The 26,578-nt window shown below is 38.6% G+C and overlaps 1 protein-coding gene across 1 annotated transcript; it reads left to right on the plus strand.

The window, feature by feature from the left end:
• Positions 1-351: 351 nt before the first annotated feature.
• Positions 352-25,332, plus strand: LOC110456650 (the record flags this gene model as incomplete). The annotated part of the gene is made up of 15 exons (XM_021507503.1): positions 352-559; positions 886-955; positions 1,788-2,064; positions 2,421-3,644; positions 7,920-7,979; positions 13,605-13,706; positions 16,468-16,518; positions 17,599-17,700; positions 22,229-22,288; positions 22,543-22,644; positions 22,800-22,874; positions 23,068-23,115; positions 23,696-24,050; positions 24,682-24,861; positions 25,031-25,332. Coding segments are annotated over exons 5-15 (1,418 nt in total), but the record flags the coding sequence as incomplete, so codon positions are not given.
• Positions 25,333-26,578: the final 1,246 nt, after the last annotated feature.

A 26,578-nucleotide genomic window follows, 5' to 3' on the forward strand; every position in this document is an offset into this window, starting at 1 on the left:
GGACCAGTGCTTTTATTGTCTACATGAGCATCATGTTGGAAAAGTATCCCGGGAAAGGGAAAGCCCAAGAGATGCTTAAGTACATGAGGGACATAAGACTCCTGCAGGCAGGTCTGGATCCTCCTGGGTTCGTTATGATGAACAGTATAGGTTGAAGAAGATTAAATACCCTGAATCATCCTAGGGATCCATAGATAATGAGTTGTTGTTGCTGTATATCAGCTCTTAAAGAGGAGAGAATATCCCTATTCATCGCACCTCTCCATGTAACGATGATAGTGACGTCACGTTCGACGACCGTGACGTCATCAAAAGCTTCCCGTACGACTCTGACAAGCTCAGACATTGACGACACACTCTTCATCACCGAATCACAAGACAAGCTTATAGAGTCTATCCAACTTCCTCCGCCAACAACAATTAATACAACACCAAGTAGACATGGACAGTAAGGAACGACAAAACATAGCAAACAACAAGGAGCGCATTAGGAAACATCATCGCCAAAGAATGTATAGACAACGACGTGCAAGCGGCAAGTATTATTATACACTACCCTGTAAGTATTTTGTCCAAATATAATCACTTACTTTTCTCTTTTATCATACCGTTAGCTTATGTATTATTGTGAATTGTCTACGTGTTTTTAGTTCAAACAAGGAGGCAACACCACCTGCTACAACACCTTCCAGAGCACTGATACACTCACTTCCTACACGAAAAAAAGGTTATCTCAATTTAATACCACCCTCAAAAACATTGTAAATATGCCGTGAATTTATATTGTAAAAAAACGTATATTATAACTATTTATTGTTATTGAGCCAATGTACAAGGAATAGTGATTTTCATTTCTTTATTTGTTTTTTTTTCACGTCTTACAAGGGTTCGCATGTCTGTCAAGCAGCGAAGAGAGAGAGAGAACGTCCATGGAGGAAATAACTGAAATCAGAAGGTAAAAAAACAGAAACAAGTGGAGCTATTTCTGTCAAAATGACGTCACACTCAATATACACATCTGTTGAAAACAGGGGGTGACAATTCAGTCGGTAACACTAAAATTGATGACGTCACAGCAATACACACGCATGATGAAGTCATGACGAGGTTTGTGGGGTTGCTAAGGCGCCATCTTCGATCCAAGATGGCGGATTTCCATAGCAACCCCACCCTCCATCCTCATGACTTCATCAAAGACTTACCCAATAAAGGTTTCGGTAGCTGAAAGAGACTTACATAATCATAGACATGAAGTGGTCGTTTAGATACGTGGATTGATACTTGTGTTTTTATGTTATTTTTAGTAAATATATACATTTGTAAATGTTTCTGAATAATAATCGTGACGCGATTCGATAATAGTCACTGATTCTGATCTTGTCATGACTGACTGTACATGTAGCACCGCGGATTCGTGCACATATATGAAAAAAATGTGGTGTTTTCAGAAAAGGCATGAAACAGAAAGAGAAACCTTTCAATATTCTTTTCAGATATATTTAAAAAAAAAATAACGTTTTTCAGTGTTGGGCGGACAGAATTAATTGCCGAATCAGAATAGTGGTAGGTTTATCATTGATGAGATAGATGTTAATAATAATCCTCAGAGTAAAATTGTATAAATAACTCTTTCTGAATTTTAATTCAGTTGCATAGCAAATAAGTAAGTCGGGCATCACGATGAAAGTTGAAGAAAAAACCAATACACTGATGACTCGGAAATAATTTTTTTAATTTGTAAGAAAAAATGAAATTTATCTTCGCTTCGATACGATTTATATTTGCAGGTGTTGATACTTGGTAGTTTAACAACGGAATCTTGATTTTCGAAGGGATTTGTCTTGGCATGTCACACATAGACTTGATCTCCACTGCACTGAACGATCATAAAGACCCAGTTTGTTTGGAACAAAAACAGGAATTGAAAACTTATTTTGCGAGCTTTTGCAAACGTCTGTTTCCTTTGTCAAGCAGCGAGTTAAATGAACGGTTTCTCGACTCTAGACCGCTGGAAACATTTCACTAAGCTATAATGTGCCTAATCAGTTAAATTTGTTTTGTCAGGTTGGTATTTGTCAAAGACTTCATTTTAATTGCTGATTCGGCATATTTTGGAAAGACATTCTGGATAGACAATGGTCTAGAGAGATGTGTGGAAAATAAAATAATCAAACGAGAAATCATCAATTCAACTGTCTGATATGCTGATATTCCATTTACAACATAACTTAATGCCATGACGAGGCACATTCTTCTGTTACATAATCTACCTCTAGGAATTTCCATTAAAACCACCCATTACAAAATGACAAAGCGTATTCACAAATTTCATAATTCAGACATAATCTCTCTTTGCTTACTGATATTCTCAGGCGATATACAATCATTTATCATAAAGAGTCTTTAATACTGTTCAACAGGAAATCCTTGTTACTGTAGAATTAGTGACGAGTACTAATTATACGTACCAAGGTGAATACTTTCCCACCGGTGATAGAGACCGAGGTTCGAGAGGAGAATAACGCATTGTACGGATAGCCAGTCGTCCTAGCTCACAGAACAGCTGAACAGTATGGTTATTTCTATATTTCAATTAGATTTATTCTTTGTTGCAAATGATAGTACCCTCATGAGACAGAGGAATTCAGTCCCGCGGCTCATTTACCTGTTTACACTTGCAGTGGAGGTTTTTGGTTGAGTGTTGGTCTGTTGGAAAGTAATACATGCACACGCATGTTCTATCGTCCATTAATACATGGTTACCTCATGCATTCAAACATGAAGTGTCATTATATCGAAAAAGTAAGATGTACATTAAATGCGGTCAGACACAGCACAAGTACACGGTCTCATGAACCAATAGAACTGCGAGAATGAATGAGGAAGTGGTTTCCAGGTTTGACATACGTAATCAATAATAATACAAAACATGCCATGTTACAAACCACATATTGAACATGTCGTAACTAAATTGAAACATCAATAGATTCAACGAGTTGTTTACTGACTACGTAATCGACAGAAAGGGTTCGTTAAAAATACACTTATAAAAGTTAAGAAACGACTCGTATTTTTGTCACTATGTTCAGTTTAGCGCTAGAGACACTCGAAGTAAAGTTGTCGTTCGTGCCACAAGGATATGTATATTATAAGTGACATAAAGTCGAATTGTTTTCTGGTTAATATTACTGCTAGCTATGAGCCAGTGAGACAATAAAAACAAAATTCGAAAGTTTTGAACCTTTTGATAGATACGGACTCTGGCGGCTAACAAGTCGTATCTCTATTTGTAAAAGTATCGATTGTTGAATGTCCTATGTTTGTTTAAGACAATCAATATCTAAACACCCGTGCATAGTCTCGTAAAAATGTCTGAGGTAATATTTAAGGGTGATATATATTGATTTTTGTTTTCATTGGATGGTGCGCCTTCAACGCTTGCTGTCAAGGGCATTGATGTCCTGCCATCGATTCATTTGAAAGTGATGAATACAGAAAAGGATAAACTAAAACAGAAAATGTGAAGGGAGTTTCTTAATTTTTGAGTGATGCTGATGATAGCTGACAAAGTAACAGGTGTAGGCGCTGATAGATAATAAACTATCTCAGAGACACAGACTGGGAGTTCAGTACAGCTCGGAAAGGTAAGGAACGAATAGGAACCATTTTTTCGCTTTAAAGCTTCATCTATTTTCTATAAAAATCATTACATTTTGGAGGAAATAAACAAAATCAATTTAATGGAAACCCTTTACACATTGGAAGGTAAAACAACAACATTTTAATTAAACAAGACTTTTTTCTTACGAAGTTCCCAAAGCAGTACGTTACTGTTGTCATGATCATTCTTGTTGTATGATAAACGAACAACATTCAATATGACTCCTTTGAATCAAAAAGTGTCTTGGACGGAATATCTGTAAACTCAAAGGGGGAAAATACAGATTTTTTTCAAGAGTGATTTTATTGCATCAGTTAAGAGGATTTAAATACAATTTTCTAAAAATTGCATCAATTTGAAATGGATAAAGGGTTTGTCGAAAAAAACATATTTGTATTACATTGTAAATTATGAAAATGAATAAAAATGATAAAATTTATAAACGCTAAAGGCGAAAAGCACAAAGGTTGTTCACCTTTTATATCATTAATAAAATTTGTTTTTCGGTAAATCATTACTTAGGTTTTGTTTTGTTTGGTTTAATTAAGTTTAACGTCCTATTAACAGCTAAGGTCATTTAAGGACGTGCCTCCATGTGCGAAGTGTGTGCGTGTTTGCGTATGCATATGCAGGAGACAGGATATGTTGGTGTGCTTGCTTCCTTGTGTTAGCGCTGATCTGATGCCGACTTTATAGCGCTATCTCACTCAAATACCATGCCGAAGGCAATAAGCACAGCATTCCGCTCGGTCACATTATACTGACAACGGGTGAACAAGTTGTTGCCCTTCCCTTTAATGATGAACGTTAAGCAGGGAATAGCAACTACCATTTTTAAGGACTGGTATATAATGGCCTTGGTACAGAACTTATTGCCTTCCTCACCTAGGCGAACACTCAACATTCAAGCCAAAATTAAGGTGTTGCCAAGCAAGTTGCTAGGAAATAAAAGGTAGTTAGAAGTAGAAATAAAGATAAAGATCCCGTTATTTAGGTCAGTGAAAAATACGAAAAAATCACGAGAAAGGTTGGGTTCCTGACGGCAAATATCTTTGTTGAGTTGTTGGCAAACTATTCTAGCAAATTGTTGGCGTACCTCTGATTACAAACTGAGCACGACAGGTAACTAAAGCCTTGTCAAATCCTTCAATTTAACTTTCAGATATATCGGCGATATTTTGTCATTAATAATCCCCGTACTGATGCCTACATATAATCGATTTTTGCCAAGCATGACTTAATCTTTGATAAATAATACCCGCAAAAAAATCTATACTCCGCAGGACTTTCAAAGAAAAAATATGAATTGAAATAAGCAATATTTAATCAACAATAATGCTCTGTGAGTTTAAGTACAGTTGGGCTAGACTGAGATTCGAACTCTGGAACTCCGTGTGTTATACGCCCCATTAACAGCTGAGGTAATTTAGGGACGTGCCTCTGTGTGTTTTGTGTATACGTACATGTGTGTATGTGTGCTGGAGACAAGGTATGGTGGTATACTTGCCTCCTTGTGATAGCGCGGATCTGATGCCGACTTAATAGTGCTATCTGAATTAAATACAATGCCGAAGACACCTACCACAGCATCCCGCCTGTTCACATTATACTAACAACGGGTGAATCAGTTGTTGTTGCCATTTCCCTTAAAGCTGAACGTTTAGCAGGTAAACAACAACCATTTTAAAGACTTTGGAATGTCCCGGACTGGGGACAGAACCTATTGCCGAGTGAATCACTAGAAAATATAAGGTAGTTAGAAGTAGTAAGATCCCAAATGTTGAAATGGGTGCAGCAGAATTATTTTAATCGCTTTTTAGGGCACAAATGCAATTCTCCATTTCTGCAGGCAGTTTTCTCATTAGTCACCCCTTACAATACATGTGTGAAAGTTGCGAGTATGATAAAACCTGGCCAAGTGGCTGCGTAAATTATATTGGTAAAAGCTTGAATGAAGTGGTTATAATAAAATTATCAAATAAACATGTATCTACCGTGTGTGTTCGAAATATGTGTTACCTCTGCTTTTGGGACTGTGTGTTGTTATCACGGCTCTTATTCTATTTAACTGCCTTCCATACTTTACTTAACTGTGTTCTGAATGGATAATCCCTCCACATAACGTCTTATAACTTGAAAACTTCAGGTCAACATACCATAGCTCAGTTAGAAGAACTCTCTACAATCGTTTTGATCCAGGACCACTGGCTTTTTGACTTTGAACTCGATAAGCTATCTCATTGTGATGCAAATTTAAGATATGCTGGCAAAGCCGTCGATTCCGGCAACCCTATTTCACCAGTACAGAGGCCCCGGGGATACGGAGGTGTAGCAATCTTATGGAACTCGAACATTGAGCAGCTGGTACAGATAATCAACGATGGTAACAACAGAACTCAGGTCATTAGAGTGGCATATATTCCGAAACCATTTATTGTCATTAACGTATACATGCCGTGTAGAGGGAAAACAATCAGTAATGAGGAATTTCAAGAAACACTTGACCAACTATCCGAAATCTTAGACGAAATAAGTATGATTGTAAGATCATTGTGGCGGGATAGCTCTACACGGATATTACTAAGGGTTTGTCGACAATACGAACAGATGCCCTGAAAGGATTCATCACTGATCACGACATTTTCTACGAGGCAACAGATGTCACCTGTATACTTTCCAACCGGCAGGATAGCTCAACTATCGATTATGTTCTTTACTCAAAAGGACTGCACCATGGGTAGCTGGACACAAGGTTAAATGAGGCTTTGCTTAAGTCATAGGCCTCCAGTTTCCCGACCAACAAGTTAGGAGGAAGACAGTCAAAAACCTTGGGGAGGTCCATCAGTATGGCGGCGACATACTCATGGTTGCCAAGGGCTCTACGCCAATCCTCACGAGACATAACAGGGTGGATTGACAACTAAATCCTGGTCGGAAGGCTGCAAGGAAAGGATGAAAAACATTAGTAAAAAGGCAGTCAGTTGATCACACATGGTTCTTTGAATTTCAAAAACCCATTCCAACTAATGTCATTATGAATCATGCAAAAATGTTCATCTACCTTAGCTCACAAAAGAAACGAAACCCTAGCATGACTGATTTAAAAAAAAAAAAATGTACACGAGATTGACAATGTAATAGCCCAAGGGAGGGATAAAATTGAGACCTTTGAAAAAACAACGGAATCATGGTCAAATATTTTCATACTTTAAAGCTAAAAATGTTACGAGCCTATAATATCCTATTTTAAATCCTCTATTGGTAAAGAAATGAATAAACATAGCAGACACCCGAGAATACTCAAGAACTATATAATATATATAACAACAATTAAGTATATATTTACATATAATTAAGATATGATATCCTTCTATCTTTTATATAGTACTGAATATTCTAAAGTATATATGTGTATATATAGGTATATGATATTCTATATGCAAAATGCGGTGAGATAAAACTGATGATTGACATATAATCTTATAAAATTAAAAAGAGATCACATGAAATATAGTTATGTGCATGCATGTTTATTTTGTTTATGTATGTACGGATGGGTATACTTGCACATTCTTAGGCATGGTCATATGTATGCATTCTCGATAGCAGGAGAGAGGAGTTGCTGGAACCTTACAAAACGTATGTATGGCTCATCATTGGTTTCGGTGCGGTAGGTGTTTCTTCACGGCCTGTTACATCTAACTGTATCTACACGAGAATGCTTTAAACAAACAAATCATAACCATGTACTTCAATCTTCATTCTATCTTAGTGGTCGCCTGTCAAACGCATGAGAGTAGTAAAGGTTGACGATTGTGTTTTATTACGTTTAATTTATTACATGCAATATACTTAAAGTCCACAAAAAAAAAAAATGAAAATGTGCAATTATAGAATCTGTTTTGATATGAATAACATATTTCGTATATACAGTAACCCCGTTTAATTTCCGTTTTGATATAACAGTAGCATAGCTGGGTTAGGATACCTCCGTTTGCTAGCTACTGTAGCTCAATCGGTACGAGCGAAAGGATATCAAGCCAGTGTACGAATCCCGGTCTAGCTCGCAAATTTGTTTTACTTTCATAACACTGTTGGTGTTTATATTTTTTATTAAAAAGTCCCGAAAGGTAAGGTATAAGGTTTCTTATCCGAAGCTACAGTTTTTGGAAGTAGCATTTCGCTCAGCAAATACTGCTTTTGTTCATAGCTTCCTTTCAATATTTATTTTTTAATATATTTCACGTTTCTTTTCAAGACATCATAATAATCCGGAAATGGAGGTTTTAGCAGAACCGCAAGACATCAAACTGAATAGGTAATGCTCTCTCTTGAAATGTGTTTATTTTTTTTTAAATAATGTTTCTGTAGTTTTACAAAATATTTTGTTTTCGCATAATGCGGCACGGTAGTCTAGTGGTATGACGCCGGGTTCAAGGCCGAAGGGATACGGGTTCGAGTCACGTCACGGCACTGTGTTGTATGTTTGCACAGGATTCTTTACTCCGCTTGTCCAGTCTACTCAGCTGTAAATGAGTACGTGGTTGGGCAGTGCTTGAATTTGTTTATGCAAGCTGTGAGCACCTGAATGGCAGTATCGGCTGTATGCTCCCAAGGGAGGTGAGAACGATAGTGACAAAATAACCACGGATAATAATTTGTGAACCGCTTTGACCTACGAACTAGGTTGGGATAATAAATATATAAGCACCTCGAAATATCAGTATTTGTATTATATAAGACAAATATATATCCTCACCATTTATCGGTAAATAACTGTTTATACCTGCTAAAATTATAATTTAGCTTAATTTGATACAGTAAATAAAGGCTAAGTTTTTTTAACACCAACAGAATGAAAACTTATTTTACGAGCTTTCGAAACGTCTGTTTCCTTTGTCAATCAAGGAGTGTAAATAACCGATGTCTCGACTCTAAACTGCTGAAAACAACTCACTATGCCACAGTGTGCCGAATCAGTTATGTCAGCTTTCAAAAAATATAGAGATATTTTGCCCGATTTCACTCTTATACTTACAACTCACTTTGACATGTAGCGGGGGACGTTATGATATATGTGTTGTGTAGCGGGGGACGTTATGATATATGTGTTGTGTAGCGGGGGACGTTATGATATATGTGTTGTGTAGCGGGGGACGTTATGATATATGTGTTGTGTAGCGGGGGACGTTATGATATATGTGTTGTGTAGCGGGGGACGTTATGATATATGTGTTGTGTAGCGGGGGACGTTATGATATATGTGTTGTGTAGCGGGGGACGTTATGATATATGTGTGTTCATCGACAGTGTTAAGCTGGCATTGTAAGCTGACAGGGTAATAAGCTTATGTAAAAGGGGCGGTTTTCCACTTTAAAACCAACACCCAGGTTCGGTGATCTTGGGTCCATTGGGGTCTTATAAATTGATGAACATGAAGTATGGCAAATGAACATAGACTCAAGGATATAAACTTCAGTATCTTTTATTAAACTCAACAAGTGTAAAGAAATATCAGTACAATACACGATAACATATCTCACACCCTTACGCACACGATACAACACCGTTCATTACTACTAGTGGCTACGAGGCCTACTCCTATAAGGATAGACGACGGACTCTACGTTGGAATTCTATATAGACACGTGTACAGACTACTTTCTAACCCTAACACTAAACATTATTGCTGGTCCTACATTATTACCTAACGAGTCCTAGAAAGAAGGAGAGAAAGAGTGAGTCAGGCAGTCTTACGAGGACTTTACTTCTGACTGACGAGCTATAGAAAACCACCGCTTTATATAGACAGACACACGGCACTTTGCACGTGCAATAGCGCGCAAAAGCTACTCGGAGCACTTCCGGTTACGTAACTAGGTTCTGAATGTGAAAACAACAAGATGGACGACGAAACGTGGTGAACTGTCAATCGCAAATATCGAATGTTAAGTATCCGAATTATCTCCACTTTTACATTCCTCCCCCCTTAAGACAAATGTTCAAACATTTGTCAAAACCGACAAAATTTGAAAACTTGATCGCTTAAAGATTGTAATGAAAACCTCACTTCAAAAACTCACTCAGTACAGTGTACAATCACAGGCGAACTTTACAACCACATAGTACAACATGAAAAGTGCGATCAATCACACACATTTCTAAACCTCTGCCCATATAGTTCGAACTGAATATTGAACTTCAAGAAAAAATGCCATTTACATGAGGTAGACAATTATATACAACGACAAATATACTGATTCACTCCATAAACTATTAGTATCAAAAAAATAATGTCCACACATTCTTACATCGCTCATCTGCACAGGAGTAATATTCCATAGCAAAAATAAATAATAAATAATAATACACAAAATATGCACAATTTATCTGTATTACTCCAACAGTTACATTATATAGACATCTTCGGTTACGACATTTGCAAAATTAAGTCAACAATTTCTCTGGTACTTTACAATTAATTTACAAAAATATATAGATCCATTTCACAAAAATGTATTATGGGAAGAATTCATTACTGAATATATTCATGAATTCATTCAATATACAATACATGACAATTAAATACCCACTAAATTGAAAAACATTTCACATTAACACACACACTTAACAAAATAAATGAAATACAACATAACAGAATACCTTTCTGTTATCTTCATGACACACCACCCCCCAGAAACCTAACACAGTCGTTAGTCACAGTAACACATTTTTCATTCGCAATAAGATGTTATTTCAAGCATTAATTGGCATAGGCTACAACAGCAATACACAGATGGTATATATCATAATCTCAGTAACTCTCCAATCACACAAGAGCATAATCTACAGTGCCCAGTAAACTACCTTCTTATAGCAACTACTTCACCATGCCTCACACTTCAAGCATGGTAAGCCACTGTGTTTTTCCACTCCAAACACTATCTATGTGACTGATATCTCTACACAAACCACTACTATAAGAAAAGCAATCCCTAGTATTACATAATAACAATACAATAAAAAAATATAAGGAAAATGGGATAACAAAACAAACACTGCAATTATCTCGAGCTCTTTCGCATTACAGATTCCCTATGTATATCTACACAAACAATATACATGTACACAGAATCACCACCAAATGGCATACTACCCATAGTACCCAGTTTCTATAACTGCAGATCAAATTATATCCAAATTATAAAGTCTTTTAAGCTGTACCAGTGCAAGCAACACAAGGAAAACATCTTTAAACGGAAGTACATACTTGTTATATCAGGATATAGATCACACTGATCACATTTGTACTTTGTGCAACACAGAATAAATGTAATACAACACTAATCTATCTTTCTGTGTTTTTACTTCAAGATTCTATGAACAGTATCTGGGTGGAGACTTTATCATCATGTCTTCTCTAGTTTGCTGCGGAGTTATCTCCCCTGGACTACTATTGTCGTTTTTGCAACTTGACACTTAGGTTCAAAACAGAGAGATTTATCTCTTTTCCTGGCGGCGTCTACGTAGCACACTAACCACCATTAGTCCCTGTTTAGCTATGAATGTATTTGGTTCTACAATACCCTCTGCACTATCCATAGCACCTTATATATAACCCTTAAAATGACACTCAGAGTTAGCTGGTACGGAGACAGTCTCACACACCCTTATTCGGGCACAACCTTTAATTTGTACCCTTCTGTAACTAGGTTGACACACTGACCCTCTAACCTAAGAGTCCTGTCCCTAAAATGGATTTCTTCTCCATGTTTAACCAGGAAATCTACACCTAGAATCCCTGATAATTGGTCCAACCTAGGCACTATAGCCTCCTGTTCGTACACTAATTTGCCCACTTTAAATCTAAAGTTGGCTTTACCAGCCACCACTACTTGTCACCCGAGGCATGCGCAGAGTACAGCATAATACCACTGCTTGTTAATTCTGGTCTATTACCCTAGGGCATAGCATTATACATTTCCTTAGTAACTATGTTACAGCTGATCCAGAATCTACAAGATACCCTAAACCTTTACTCCTAGTAAACACACCTGAATCACGTTCATTCGCCATTACTTCCAACTTTAAATTCTACAATTATTTTTACACAAAATTCGAAAATGACCCAAATGGGTTGCCAAGATCCTGGTCAGTACGGCACCAGTGTAAAAGGGGCGGTTTTCCACTTTAAAACCAACATCCAGGTTCGGTGAACTTGGGTCCATTGGGGTCTTATAAATTGATGAACATGAAGTATGGCAAATGAACATAGACTCAAGGATATAAACTTCAGTATCTTTTATTAAACACAACAAGTGTAAAGAAATATCAGTACAATACACGATAACATATCTCACACCCTTACGCACACGATACAACACCGTTCATTACTACTAGTGGCTACGAGGCCTACTCCTATAAGGATAGACGACGGACTCTACGTTGGAATTCTATATAGACACGTGTACAGACTACTTTCTAACCCTAACACTAAACATTATTGCTGGTCCTACATTATTACCTAACGAGTCCTAGAAAGAAGGAGAGAAAGAGTGAGTCAGGCAGTCTTACGAGGACTTTACTTCTGACTGACGAGCTATAGAAAACCACCGCTTTATATAGACAGACACACGGCACTTTGCACGTGCAATAGCGCGCAAAAGCTACTCGGAGCACTTCCGGTTACGTAACTAGGTTCTGAATGTGAAAACAACAAGATGGACGACGAAACGTGGTGAACTGTCAATCGCAAATATCGAATGTTAAGTATCCGAATTATCTCCACTTTTACACTTAATTCTACGGCATTTCTGTATGTTGTGTCTGTACTATGTATACCTGTGTCACCCTGACCTTTGTTTTTTTCTCTGTTCACGTGTCATGTCTGAGGTCGATATTTTTGTCATGTATTTTCCGTAGTCGCTTGCTCTTTCGTCAGTGTCCTCTGTGAATCCTCTGTTGTGAGTGGTCCTTTAACTTCGTATGGTCAAATGTTGGATAAATTCAGAATGGTATATCGTACACGAGGCAGTCGGATGGATTAGGTTCCTGTGCGCTGTGTGCACATCTTATCGTCAGATATATTTAGGGTTTGTTTAGGATTTTTACATAGGGACTTTGTCGGGATGCGGGGTGAGTTTTAGTTTCGAATTATAGCTAGGTCGTAGATAGTACGGGGTCAGTCTTCACAAGTATTCGTTATATTAGCAAGGCCTAGGATATTGTAATTGTTTTCTATTTATCTTATGTTGTAAAAAATAAATTGTTAATTGTATATCAAGCGTTTGTTTTCCCTCTAAGACATTAACATGTTAACCATCGAACCTGGGTTGGTCTGCAGGGAGAGTCGGGTGCAGTTTGACGTACTGACAAACCGGGCCCAACACGCTCCTGTTACAAACATCTTAGATCGATTTCAAAGGATACTCATGACGAACGATTTTCTTGTTGACTCCTTCTGCCTGTTTAAACGTTCGGACTGACACAATACAATAAATAAGACATTTCAGACCATGGAAATGTACACAATCACAGCATAGACTGGAACAAACCGAAAGCGCTTGAATGAAAAGACAACTGGACAGTCAGAAAAATAAAATAATTTATCTATGTAATGAAGGAAAGGGATTCGATGAACAGAGACGGAGGGGCCTATTCACCCAATATCAACATCCAATAAGAGTGCAATTGGGCCACTGTGGCTGCGTGAGTTGTTTTCGGTGGTTTAGAGCCGAGACACCATGTATGGATATTTTATGGTCGACAAAGAAAACAGAAAGCTCGCAAAGTAAGTTTTCCATTCCTGTTTGTGTTTATTCACACCAAACTGATGAACGTTTTTCTGAATAATTTGAATATGTTAAGCGTACTAAATTAAATGAAACAGTATGCATAATACGTGCTATTTACATTTTAAGAACAAACAATTCTTTACTTTTAGGTCATCCACACAAGTGACATTTAACACAGGTTTCAAGGAGATCAACGGAGGATCTTCGGATGAGGACAGCAACGCAGAAAAAAGGATTGAACCGAACCGAAAGTAAGCTTCTGAAATAGTGTGACAATGTGTTCGTCTGTTATCTAGTCAACGTCCCACGTTAGATAATTGTTTTCTAGTTCACGTCACTCATTAGGTAAATGTTATCTAGTTAACGTCCTACGTTATGTAACAATTATCTTGATCACGTCCAGCGTTAGGTAACTGTAATAGAGTCCACATCCCACCTTAGATACATTTTGTCTTGTTTACGTCCCACGTTTGATAACTGTTTTATTGTCAACGTCCAACGTTATATAACAAGTATCTAGTTCACGTCCCTCGTTATGTAAAAATTATCTAGTCCACGTCCCACGTTAGGTCAATTTTATCTAGTCCAAGTCCCATACTACGTAAATATGATATAGTCAACATCCAGTCCGCATCAGATCAGCGCTATTACAAGGAGGCAATAACACAAATATATCCTGTCTCCGAAATACATATACATGCACGCTGCACATCTCACATGAAGGCACGTTCTTAAATGACCTTAGTTGTTAATGGGACTTTCAACAAAATAAAACTTAACCAAGCCCACGTTTCACACCAATAAGTTTTACGATTTCAGAGGAAAAGAAATCAATATTGGTTGTCTCCGCTGAGGGTACATGTACTGGTTGTCTCCCCTCAGTGTACATATGCCGGTCACTCCCCTTAGTATATAGGTACCAGTTTTCTCCTCTAAGTACTTGTTATTACCCTTTAATCAGTAGTTACCGGTAATCTCCCCTAATTGTACAAGTACTGATAGTGCCATCTCAGTGTACAGGTACTGGTAGTGCATGTAGTGTACATGTACTGGTAGTGCCACCTCAGTGTACAGGTATTGGTAGTGCCACATTAATGTACAAGTACTGGTAGTGCCATCTCAGTGTACAGGTACTGGTAGTGCCTGTAGTGTACATGTACTGGTAGTGCCACCTAAGTGTACAAGTACTGGTAGTGCCACCTAAGTGTACAGGTACTGGTAGTGCCTGAAGTGTACAGGTATTGGTAGTGCCACCTCAGTGTACAGGTACTGGTATTGCCACATCAGTGTACAGGTACTGGTAGTGCCACCTGAGTGTACAAGTATTGGTAGTGCCTGTAGTGTACATGTACTGGTAGTGCCATCTCAGTGTACATGTACTGGTAGTTCCACTTCAGTGTACATGTACTGGTAGTGCCTGTAGTGTATATGTACTGGTAGTGCCACCTCAGTGTACAGGTACTGGTAGTGCCACCTCAGTGTACAGGTACTGGAAATTCCCTCAGTGTACATGTATTGGTAGTTCCTCAGTGTTCAGATATTGGTGGTGACTGTAGTGTACATGTACTGGTAGTGCCACCTCAGTGTACAGGTACTGGTAGTGTCTGTAGTGTACATGTACTGGTAGTGCCACCTAAGTGTACAGGTTCTGATAGTGCCTGTAGTGTACATGTACTGGTAGTGCCACCTCAGTGTACAGGTATTGGTAGTGACTGTAGTGTACATGTACTGGTAGTGCCACCTCAGTGTACAGGTACTGGTAGTGCCACATCAGTGTACAGGTACTGGTAGTGCCACCTCAGTGTACAGGTACTGGTAATGCCACCTCAGTGTACAAGTACTAGTAGTGCTTGTAGTGTAAATGTACTGGTAGTGCCACCTCAGTGTACAGGTACTGGTAGTGCCACCTCAGTGTACAGGTACTGGAAGTTCCCTCAGTGTACATGTATTGGTAGTACCTCAGTGTTCAGGTACTGGTGGTGCCACCAAAGTGTACAGGTACTGGTAGTGCCACCAAAGTGTACATGTAATGGTAGTGCAACCTAAATGTACAGGTGCTGGTAGTGCCTCCTACTTGTACAGGTACTGGCATTTCCCTCAGTGTACAGGTACGGTAGTGCAACCTAGGTGTACAGGTACTGGTTGTGCCATCTAAGTGTATCTGTGCTGGTAGTGCCTCCTACGTGTACAGGTACTGGCATTTCCCTCAGCGTACAGGTACGGTAGTGCAACCTAGGTGTACAGGTACTGGCATTTCCCTCAGTGTACAGGTACGGTTGTGCAACCTAGGTGTACAGGTACTGGTAGTGCCTCCTACGTGTACAGGTACTGGTATTTCCCTCAGTGTACAGGTATGGTAGTGCAACCTTAATGTACAGGTACTGGTAGTGCCATCTAAGTGTACATGTGCTGGTAGTGCCTCCTACGTGTACAGGTACTGGCATTTCCCTCAGTGTACAGGTACGGTAGTGCAACCTAGGTGTTCAGGTACTGGCATTTTCCTCAGTGTACAGGTACTGGTAGTGCCTCTAAGTGTACAGGTTCTGATAGTTCCCTAATTGTGCAAGTACCGGTTGTGTCCTTTACGTCTTAAAGTACCAGTTGTGTCCCTTCGCTTTGGCACTTACACACTGGGATACAGTATGACTAGTGTAAAGGACTGTTTAGAGACGTCTACATCATACATGTATGTCAGATCTATATATATATTTATTTTTCAATAATGATAATTCAAAACATATAAAGCAATGTTATAATGAGCAATAACCCCTTTTGATTTATTTCTACATATGTTTTGAAACACATTTGACTTGGGCTAATTATTATTGAAGAATTGGTTCCATGATTTACTTTTACCATGAAAACTTACTATTGAAACAGGTGCTTCCTTATTCGTATTTCTAGTTATTATTTTTCCTCGGCAGCATTACTTTTATTGTGTGGTTTCTTGATTTGGCGTCTGCTCTGAAATGTATTTTTAAATATTTCACATTTATTTTCAAAACGTCATAGCAATCTTGATATGGAGGTTATAGCGAAACCAGCTGACATCAGATTCAATAGGTAACGTTATCTCTTACAATGAATTATTTTACGTGGAATCTAACTGCTAAGTTGAAACCCTTAGCGATTACATGTTCTTGGTCTGGTCGTTTGTCAACCGGTATCTGCTGACATGTTTAGCTGAGTGACAGATATGTCAAAACTATCTTTCCCTTCTTTCCTTCACATGTTATAAATCTTTTTGTGTTGTCGTTAATTACATTTGGTGTATTCGGTACTGTTTGTAGATGTGAAGTACATGCAAGCCCTGGCCTGGTCGTCAGCTGTGTATTTGTCCAACATGGTCGACAATTTTGTTTTACAATATTTAAACAATAAATGTTGTTGTTTATGATGCTTACGTTTTTTCTTAATAACTGTTGTGCTGATTTGTGTATGATGTTAAGAGCACTTATTGATAGAGCAGTACATTTGTAGTGAGGCTTGAACTTACTCCTCACTAATATATCTAAGGGTGAATTTTAAACGATTCTCATGTCGAGCGACTTCTTGTTGAATCGTTCTGCCTGTTTTAACGTTCAGACTGATACAATGCAATTAATAAGACATTACAGACCAGGGAAATGTACACAATCACAGCATACACCTGAACCAATTAAAAGTGCTTGAACGGGAGGACAACTGGACAGTCAGGAAATTCAAAGAATCTATCTATAAGAAAGGGGATTCGATGAACAGAGACGAATGGGCCCTTTTACCGAATATTAACATCCAATAAGGGGCGGAATAGGAATAAATTAATACTCGACCCCCTTACTGCCTGTAGTATTAGAGTGCAATTTGGCAAAATGTCTCTATATTTTTTGACAACTGACTTTACTGAGTCGGCACACTGTGGCTTCGTGAGTTGTTTTCAGTGGTTTAGAGTCGAAAAACCAGTTATGTATATTTTATGCTCGACAAAGAAAACAGAAAGCCCGCAAAGTAAGTTTTCCATTACTGTTTGTGTTCAGAACAAAATTAGCTTTTATTATTTACACCAAACTGACGAACGTTTTTCTGAATAATTTGAATCCAATGAATCGTTATGTGTTATACGTGACATTTACATTTTAAGAACCAACAATTCTTTACGTTTAGGTCATCCACACAAGTGACATTTAACACAGGCTTCAAGAAGATCAACGGAGGATCTTCGGATGAGGACAGCAACGCAGAAAAAAGGATTGAACCGAACCAAAAGTAAGCTCCTGAAATAGTGTGACAATGTGTTCGTACACTTTGTATATTTTGAGATAACTTTTATTCAGTTCACGTCTCTCGTTAGTGTCTGTTATCTAGTACACATCCCACGTTAGATAATTGTGTTCTAGTTCACGTCACTCATTAGATAAGTGTTATCTAGCAAACGTCCCACGTTATGTAACAACTATCTTGATCAAGTCCAACGTAGGTAACTGTTATCTAGTTCACGTCTCTCGTTAGGTGACTGTTATTTAGTCCAAGTTCCACATTGGATAACTTTTGGCTTGTTTACGGCTCTCGTTAGAAAACTGTTTTGTAGTACACGTCCCACGTTATGTTACAATTATATAAACCACGTCCCACGTAAGGTCAATTTTATCTAGTCCAAGTACCTTGCTAGGTAAATAATATATATAGTCAACATCCAGTCGGCATCAGATAAGCGCTATTACAAGGAGGCAAAAGCACAAAAATATCCTGTCTACAGTATACATATACATGCACGCTGCACATCACACATGGATGCATTCCTTAAATGGCCTGAGTTGTTATTAGGAATTTCAACAAAATAAAACTAAACTGTCTCCCCTATTTGTACAGGTACTGTTAGCACCCCTGAGTGTAGAGGTACTGGTAGTGTCCCCTAATTGTTCCCACTTCATGTACAGGTATCGGTTTTCTCCAATAATTGAACAGTTACTGGTTGTGGCCCCTAAGTTAACAGGTACGGATAGTGCCCCTTACGTGTACCTCTCCTTTAATGTACAGTTACTATTTATATCCCCTTATTGCACATTTACTGGTAGTTCCCTCAGCGAAATGTTACCGACGTGTTAACAGGTACTGGTAGTTCCCTCAGTGTACTGTTACCGACTTGTTAACATGTACTGGTAGTTCCCTCAGTGTACTTTTACCGACTTGATAATAGGTACTGGTAGTTCCCTCAGTGTACTGTTACCGACATGTAAACAAGTACTGGTAGTTCCCTCAGTGTACTGTTACCGACTTGTTAACAGGTACTGGTAGTTCCCTCAGTGTACTGTTACCGACGTGTTAACAGGTACTGGTAGTTCCCTCAGTGTACTGCTACCGACTTGTTAACATGTACTGGTAGTTTCCTCAGTGTACTGTTACCGACTTGTTAATAGGTACGTACTGGTAGTTCCCTCAGTGTACTGTTACCGACATGTTAACAGGCACTCGTAGTTCCTTCAGTGTTCTGTTACCGACATGTTAACAGGTACTGGTAGTTCCTTCAGTGTTCTGTTACCGACATGTTAACAGGTACTGGTAGTTCCCTCAGTGTCCTGTTACCGACATGTTAACAGGTACTGGTAGTTCCTGCAGTGTACTGTTACCGACGTGTTAACAGGAACTGGTAGTTCCCTCAGTGTACTGTTACCGACATGTTAACCGGAGTGTACTGTTACCGACATGTTAACAGGTACTCGTAGTTCCCTCAGTGTACTGTTACCGACATGTTAACAGGTACTCGTAGTTCCTTCAGTGTTCTGTTACCGACATGTTAACAGGTACTCGTAGTTCCTGCAGTGTACTGTTACCGACGTGTTAACAGGTACTCGTAGTTTCCTCAGTGTACTGTTACCGACATGTTAACCGGTACTGGTAGTTCCCTCAGTGTACTGTTACCGACATGTTAACAGGTACTGGTAGTTTCCTCAGTGTACTGTTACCGACGTGTTAACAGGGACTGGTAGTTCCCTCAGTGTTCTGTTACCGACATGTTAACAGGTACTCGTAGTTTCCTCAGTGTTCTGTTACCGACATGTTAACCGGTACTGGTAGTTCCCTCAGTGTACTGTTACCGACTTGTTAACATGTACTGGTAGTTCCCTCAGTGTTCTGATACCGACTTGTTAACATGTACTGGTAGTTCCCTCAGTGTACTGTTACCGTGGTGTTAACAGGTACTGGTAGTTCCCTCAGTGTTCTGTTACCGACATGTTAACATGTACTGGTAGTTCCCTCAGTGTTCTGATACCGACTTGTTAACATGTACTGGTAGTTCCCTCGGTGTACTGTTAGCGACTTGTTAACAGGTACTGGTAGTTCCCTCAGTGTCCTGTTACCGACGTGTTAACAGGTACTGGTAGTTCCCTCGGTGTACTGTTACCGACTTGTTAACAGGTACTGGTAGTTCCCTCAGTATTCTGTTCCCGACATGTTAACATGTACTGGTAGTTCCCTCGGTGTACTGTTAGCGACTTGTTAACAGGTACTGGTAGTTCCCTCAGTGTCCTGTTACCGACGTGTTAACAGGTACTGGTAGTTCCCTCGGTGTACTGTTACCGACTTGTTAACAGGTACTGGTAGTTCCCTCTGTGTACTGTTACCGACTTGTAAACAGGTACTGGTAGTTCCCTCAGTGTACTGTTATCGACATGTTAACAGGTACTGGTAGTTCCCTCAGTGTACTGTTACCGACTTGTTAACATGTACTTGTAGTTCCCTCAGTATTCTGTTACCGACATGTTAACAGGTACTGGTAGTTCCCTCAGTGTACTGTTACCGACGTGTTAACATGTACTTGTAGTTCCCTCAGTATTTTGTTACCGACATGTTAACAGGTACTGGTAGTGCCCTCAGTGTACTGTTACCGACGTGTTAACAGGTACTGGTAGTTCCCGCAGTGTACTGTTACCGACGTGTTAACAGGTACTGGTCGTTCCCTCGGTGTACTGTTACCGACGTGTTAACATGTACTGGTAGTTCCCTCAGTGTTCTGTTACCGACTTGTTAATAGGTACTGGTAGTTCCCTCAGTGTACTGTTACTGACGTGTTAACAGGTACTGGTAGTTCCCTCGGTGTACTGTTACCGACGTGTTAACAGGTACTGGTCGTTCCCGCGATGTACTGTTACCGACGTGTTAACATGTACTGGTCGTTCCCTCGGTGTACTGTTACCGACGTTTTAACATGTTCTGGTAGTTCCCTCAGTGTTCTGTTACCGACGTGTTAACAGGTACTGGTAGTTCCCTCGGTGTACTGTTACCGACGTGTTAACAGGTACTGGTAGTTCCCTTAGTATTCTGTTACCGACATGTTAACATATACTGGTAGTTCCATCAGTGTACTGTTACCGACTTGTTAACATGTACTGGTAGTTTCCTCAGTGTACTGTTACCGACTTGTTAATAGGTACTGGTAGTTCCCTAAGTGTACTGTTACCGACATGTTAACAGGTACTCGTAGTTCCCGCAGTGTACTGTTACCGACATGTTAACCGGTACTGGTAGTTCCCTCAGTGTACTGTTACAGACGTGTTCACAGGTACTGGTAGTTCCCTCAGTGTACTGTTACCGACATGTTAACCAGTACTGGTAGTTCCCTCAGTGTACTGTTACCGACTTGTTAATAGGTACTGGTAGTTCCCTAAGTGTCCTGTTACCGACATGTTAACAGGTACTCGTAGTTCCCGCAGTGTACTGTTACCACTGGTAGTTCCATCAGTGTACTGTTACCGACTTGTTAACGTTACCGACGTGTTAACAGGTACTGGTAGTTCCCTCGGTGTACTGTTACCGACTTGTTAACAGGTACTGGTAGTTCCCTCAGTGTTCTGTTACCGACGTGTTAACATGTACTGGTAGATCCCTTAGTGTACAAGTACTGGTATTGCCACCTAAGTATACATGGACTGGTATTGCCGCCTAAGAGTACATGTACTGGTATTGCCACCCAAGTATACAGGTACTGGTATTGCCGCCTAAGAGTACATGTACTGGTATTGCCACATAAGAGTACATGTACTGGTATTGCCACATAAGTATACAGGTACTGGTATTGCCGCCTAAGAGTACATGTACTGGTATTGCCGCCTAAGTGTACATGTACTGGTATTGCCACCTAAGTATACAGGTACTGGTATTGCCGCCTAAGAGTACATGTACTGGTATTGCCACCAACGTATACAGGTACTGGTAGTGCCGCCTAAGTGTGCATGTTCTGGTATTGCCACCTAAGTATACAGGTACTGTTATTGCCGCCTAAGAGTACATGTACTGGTATTGCCACCTAAGTGTACAGGTACTGGACTTAACACCTAAGTGTACATGTAATGCCCTTTCACGCATTTTACAGGTACTGATTGTGTCCCCTACGTCCTAAGGTACCGATAGTGTCATTTTGCTTTGGCACTTACACACCAGGATACAGTATGACCAGTTTAAAACACTGTTTAGAGATAAACGTCTACACCATATATCAGATAGATATATACATTTTTTTTTTTAATTATGGTAATTCAAAGGGTAAAAAGTAATGCTATAATGGTCAAAAAACCCTTTTAAATTATTTCTCCATATGTTTTGAAACACATTTGACTTAGGCTTATTATTTTTGAACCATTAGTTGTATGATTGATAAACTAACTATTTGAATAGGTGCTTCCTAGTTCGTATTTCATTTTTTTTCTCCCTTAGCAGTATAACTTCTATTGTGTGGTTTCTTGATTTGGTGTCTTCTATGAAATGTATTTTTAAATATTTCACATTTATTTTCAAGACGTCATAGCATTCCTGATATGGAGGTTATAGCGGAACCAGCTGACATCAGACTCAACAGGTAATGTTAGTTCTTACAATATTTGTTGTTATACTTGTAATCTAAGAATATAGATTGTTATACCTATTTGCTTGTTAAACCAGGAAACATAACATAAGTCATTTTTGAATGGTTACTTATTTACTAATAACTTTTCATTTTTCTCAGTCTTATATGATATGATATATTGTATTAAATGCATTAATATATTGTATATGCTTCGTATTATACATATTACATATGCTTCATGAGCAACAAGAAATCTCGATATCCAGGTCATCAACACAAGTGGAATTCAACACAGGCTTCGAAGACACTCAAGCAGAAACATCATATGAAGATAGTTTCACAGAGGAATTGTTGGAACCAGACGAGGTGTAAGTAAACTGTCGTGATCTGGGCTCTTTTATAAAACCTATCCCATCACACTTTTCCATACAACAGACGAATTGTTAACAAATCATGTTACTTAATACAGAGTACATAGCGTTTGTTTAATGTAATCACATTACTATTATTACTTATAACTCAGGGAACCATTAGAAATACTGCCCGATAACGACACAGATGACTCAAATTTGTCTTATGGGGATGATTTCCACACAAGGTAAGACAGATACTTATACTATTCACACAAAACAAATGCATCATATAGTTACCGGAAGAAATGTTAAATGGTAAATATTATTGAAACAAAAGTATCAAAGTGAAATTACAAAAGTCTACCTCGATTATATTTCAATCCTTGTCTAGCAATATCCTATTGTTGGAAATGCTAATTATTTGCTTTTGTGATGCAGTTCAGACTCCGATGTCACCGATACATCTGAGGAATCTGGTCCTGAAAGGTGAGTGATTGGATGGCTGTACGGGGGAGACTATTGATAACTTCTCGTTTATGTGATAACGCTTGCTAATACACGTATAAACGTAACTTTAAATGGTGAAGATATGTACTAATTGTGTAGATGTAGATAACAAATGAGTTGAATGGCTTAAATTCAATCATAACAACATCCGCTTAACTGTTTTGTTTGTGGTGAACATATTTTGCACAAAAGTTATTGGTAAAGTCTCTCACAGGAAGCAACCGATATTATGTTACGCATTAACACTGCAGTGTCACTGGTTCCATTGAGTTGGCTAACCTCTTGTTTAAGTGTGACCAGGACTTTTGTCATATTTAGCGTTGGAGATATTTCGGGGCGCCTATTAGGATCAGACTATATTTATTTTTTATTTTTGATGTTGTTCCTGTTGCATGGGATGTCTCTTCAGTAATTGTTGGGGGTTTATTTTGAAAAGCTTATTTCTATTTTTTTATTTTTCCCTTTTGTGTTGACAAAGTAGTACATTTTTCTAGATAACCAATTTTTGATCCACCATTTTAAAGATGTCTACCAAGTATTTTCTTGAATACCTTTTCAGGTATCCAATGATTGAAGAGAACCTTGACAATGGAATATTTGTCAGATTTCCGGAAAATCATAAATTCAAAGTTCCATACATATGTCGGTATCTGCAACTTCACACCAGAACCACACAGTTGGCGGAACTGAGAGAGGCACTTGCAGGATCAAAATTAATAACAGATATGTTTGGAGTATATCTGAAGTCTACTAGCGAAGAAGAGGACAATTTGGTCTCTTTACCATTCGTAGACAATTGTGCAGGTGAAATACGCATCTCCGTAGCTGTTAAAGCCAAACGTTCGCCACACTTTAAGTACTCTGCTCATCTCAGAAGAAATGGAGATTGGGTGAAAGTGCCCGTACAAATGAAGGTGAGAATTTAATTAGAATGAAAGGATTCGCAAATTATACACATGTCGGCTCTTCGTACACAACATTTTGTTAAAATCATGTGTCTTACATGATGCAGAATTATCTGGATACATATCACTCTGGAAACTTAGGTCTATAATTAGGGTTTAGATGATGTCTTCATTTTGTACAAAAAATACTTAATATAAGTTTTTCCCCTCGGGAAGTTTAAATAAGTCAGACCGATATTAAAGATAAGTAAAGGAATTCTAATTTGTGGCCTTGTTGAAGGTTACACCTTGAAAAACAAGTTCAAATAATCTTATATTTTACTAGTGTATGAAGTGTGAGCAAATTTTATCCAGATAAAGTTGCGAGGATGACGAAAGCAAAGCGTACCTACCAGAAGTTACAGCTTTGACCTTGAACGCTAACATTTGACCCAACAGCAGTATCCCTTTGCAATGGTTAGTCATTCTATGGAGCTTTTTATTACCATTGGTAATGATTGTATTAGCAGAGCAAAAAAAGTCAATAATCTCGATCACAAGGAAACCATATCTTTTCCCCACTTGATTATTATATGTATATATGATTGTAAGTGTTTTTTGTAACACTTCCCTATTCCGTTTCTTTGCTTTATTTATATAGGGTGATATTGCAGAATGCGAAGGAGGTGCCTTTGATATTCTTTTTTTGGCATCTGAACCAATCATTGAAAGATTCATATTAGGCCCAGAGGGAAAGGAATTTATCTCAGAACAAGACAACAAGATCAAGCTATCTTTTCCACGTAACTGTGTCAGGGAAACGGAAATCTTACACGTTCAGGTGAAAACATTTATATTCGATAAATGTATGAAAACACATTTCGTTATGCTGGTATGATTTCCTAAACGTTTGTTTGCTCTTAAATTACGCTATTTTAATCCAGTATTGTTCTTCTATACGCATACGTTATCTATATATTCTTTCATCAAATATATATATATATTAACAGATAATCCCCTCAAGCAATGATGGCCCGATCTGCATGGATGATCAACCCTGCATTATTGGTGCAACCAAATCCATACTTGTACAACATAGAAAGGGAATATTCAAGAAGTCAATTGAGATGAATCTTGAACTCTGTCTTTTTGACGACTCCACTGACCCGGATTTGACAAAATACAACTTTGTTGATGTGCATGCTGTCAACAAGCAGGAAGAAAACATAACAATGCGCAAGCTCCCATTGCAGAGTTACACACAAAACGGAAACGATTTTTCTCTGTGTATAAAAGTCGACGACTTTGAAAGGTATTTTAATACGAAAAACTATTCAGTCAAAACATTATAATAATAAAAATGAATTGCTGATCGTAATAGACGCATGCTATTAGATAAGAGTTGTCTCTTGGAAATTCTGAATTCTATACAGGCTCAGCAATGCATTTGGGAACAACAAAGGTTCACCTCAATCTTTATGTCAATCCCTTCGAAACTTAATCTACTTTTTTTTTGTATACGATTAACTTAATTTCCAAAATTTGCACCCCACTGTTGTTAGAGACTCAACGACCGATAACGTGTAATTGTTCGTTACTCACAGTACTGTAGTTAGTGACATCAAGACAGATAACGTGTTAGTGTTCGTTACTCACAGTACTGTTGTTAGTGACACCAAGACAGATAACGTGTTAGTGTCCGTTACTCACAGTACTGTTGTTAGTGACACCAAGACAGANCAGTACTGTTGTTAGTGACACCAAGACAGATAACGTGTTAGTGTCCGTTACTCACAGTACTGTAGTTAGTGATACCAAGACAGATAACGTGTACGTGTACGTTACTCACAGTACTGTAGTTAGTGACACCAAGACAGATAACGTGTTAGTGTTTGTTACCCACAGTACTGTAGTTAGTGACACCAAGACAGATAACGTGTTGTTAGTGTTCGTTTCTTACAGTACTGTTGTTAGTGTCACAAAGACAAATAGCGTGGACGTGTTCGTTACTCACAGTACTGTTGTTAGTGACAACAAGACAGATAACGTGTAAGTGTTCGTTACTCACAGTACTGTAGTTAGTGACAACAAGACAGATAACGTATAAGTGTCAGTTACTCACAGTACTGTTGTAAGTGACACCAAGACAGATAACGTGTTAGTGTTCGTTACTCACAGTACTGTTGTTAGTGACACCAAGACAGATAATGTATAAGTGTCCGTTACTCACATTACTGTTGTTAGTGACACCAAGACAAAAAGCGTGTAAGTGTTCGTTACTCACAGTACTGAAGTTAGTGACAACAAGACAGATAACGTATAAGTGTTCGTTACTCACAGTACTGTTGTTAGTGACACCAAGACAGATAACGTGTTAGTGTTCATTACTCACAGTACTGTTGAGATAACGTGTTAGTGTTCGTTACTCACAGTCCTGTTATTAGTCACACCAAGACAGATAACGTATTAGTGTTCATTACTCACAGTACTGTTGTTAGTGACACCAAGACAGATAGCGTGTTAGTGTTCGTTACTCACAGTACTGTTGTAAGTGACAC

Source organism: Mizuhopecten yessoensis, unplaced genomic scaffold (assembly GCF_002113885.1).
Source record: "Mizuhopecten yessoensis strain PY_sf001 unplaced genomic scaffold, ASM211388v2 scaffold8813, whole genome shotgun sequence".
NCBI classification, from domain to species: Eukaryota; Metazoa; Mollusca; class Bivalvia; order Pectinida; family Pectinidae; genus Mizuhopecten; species Mizuhopecten yessoensis.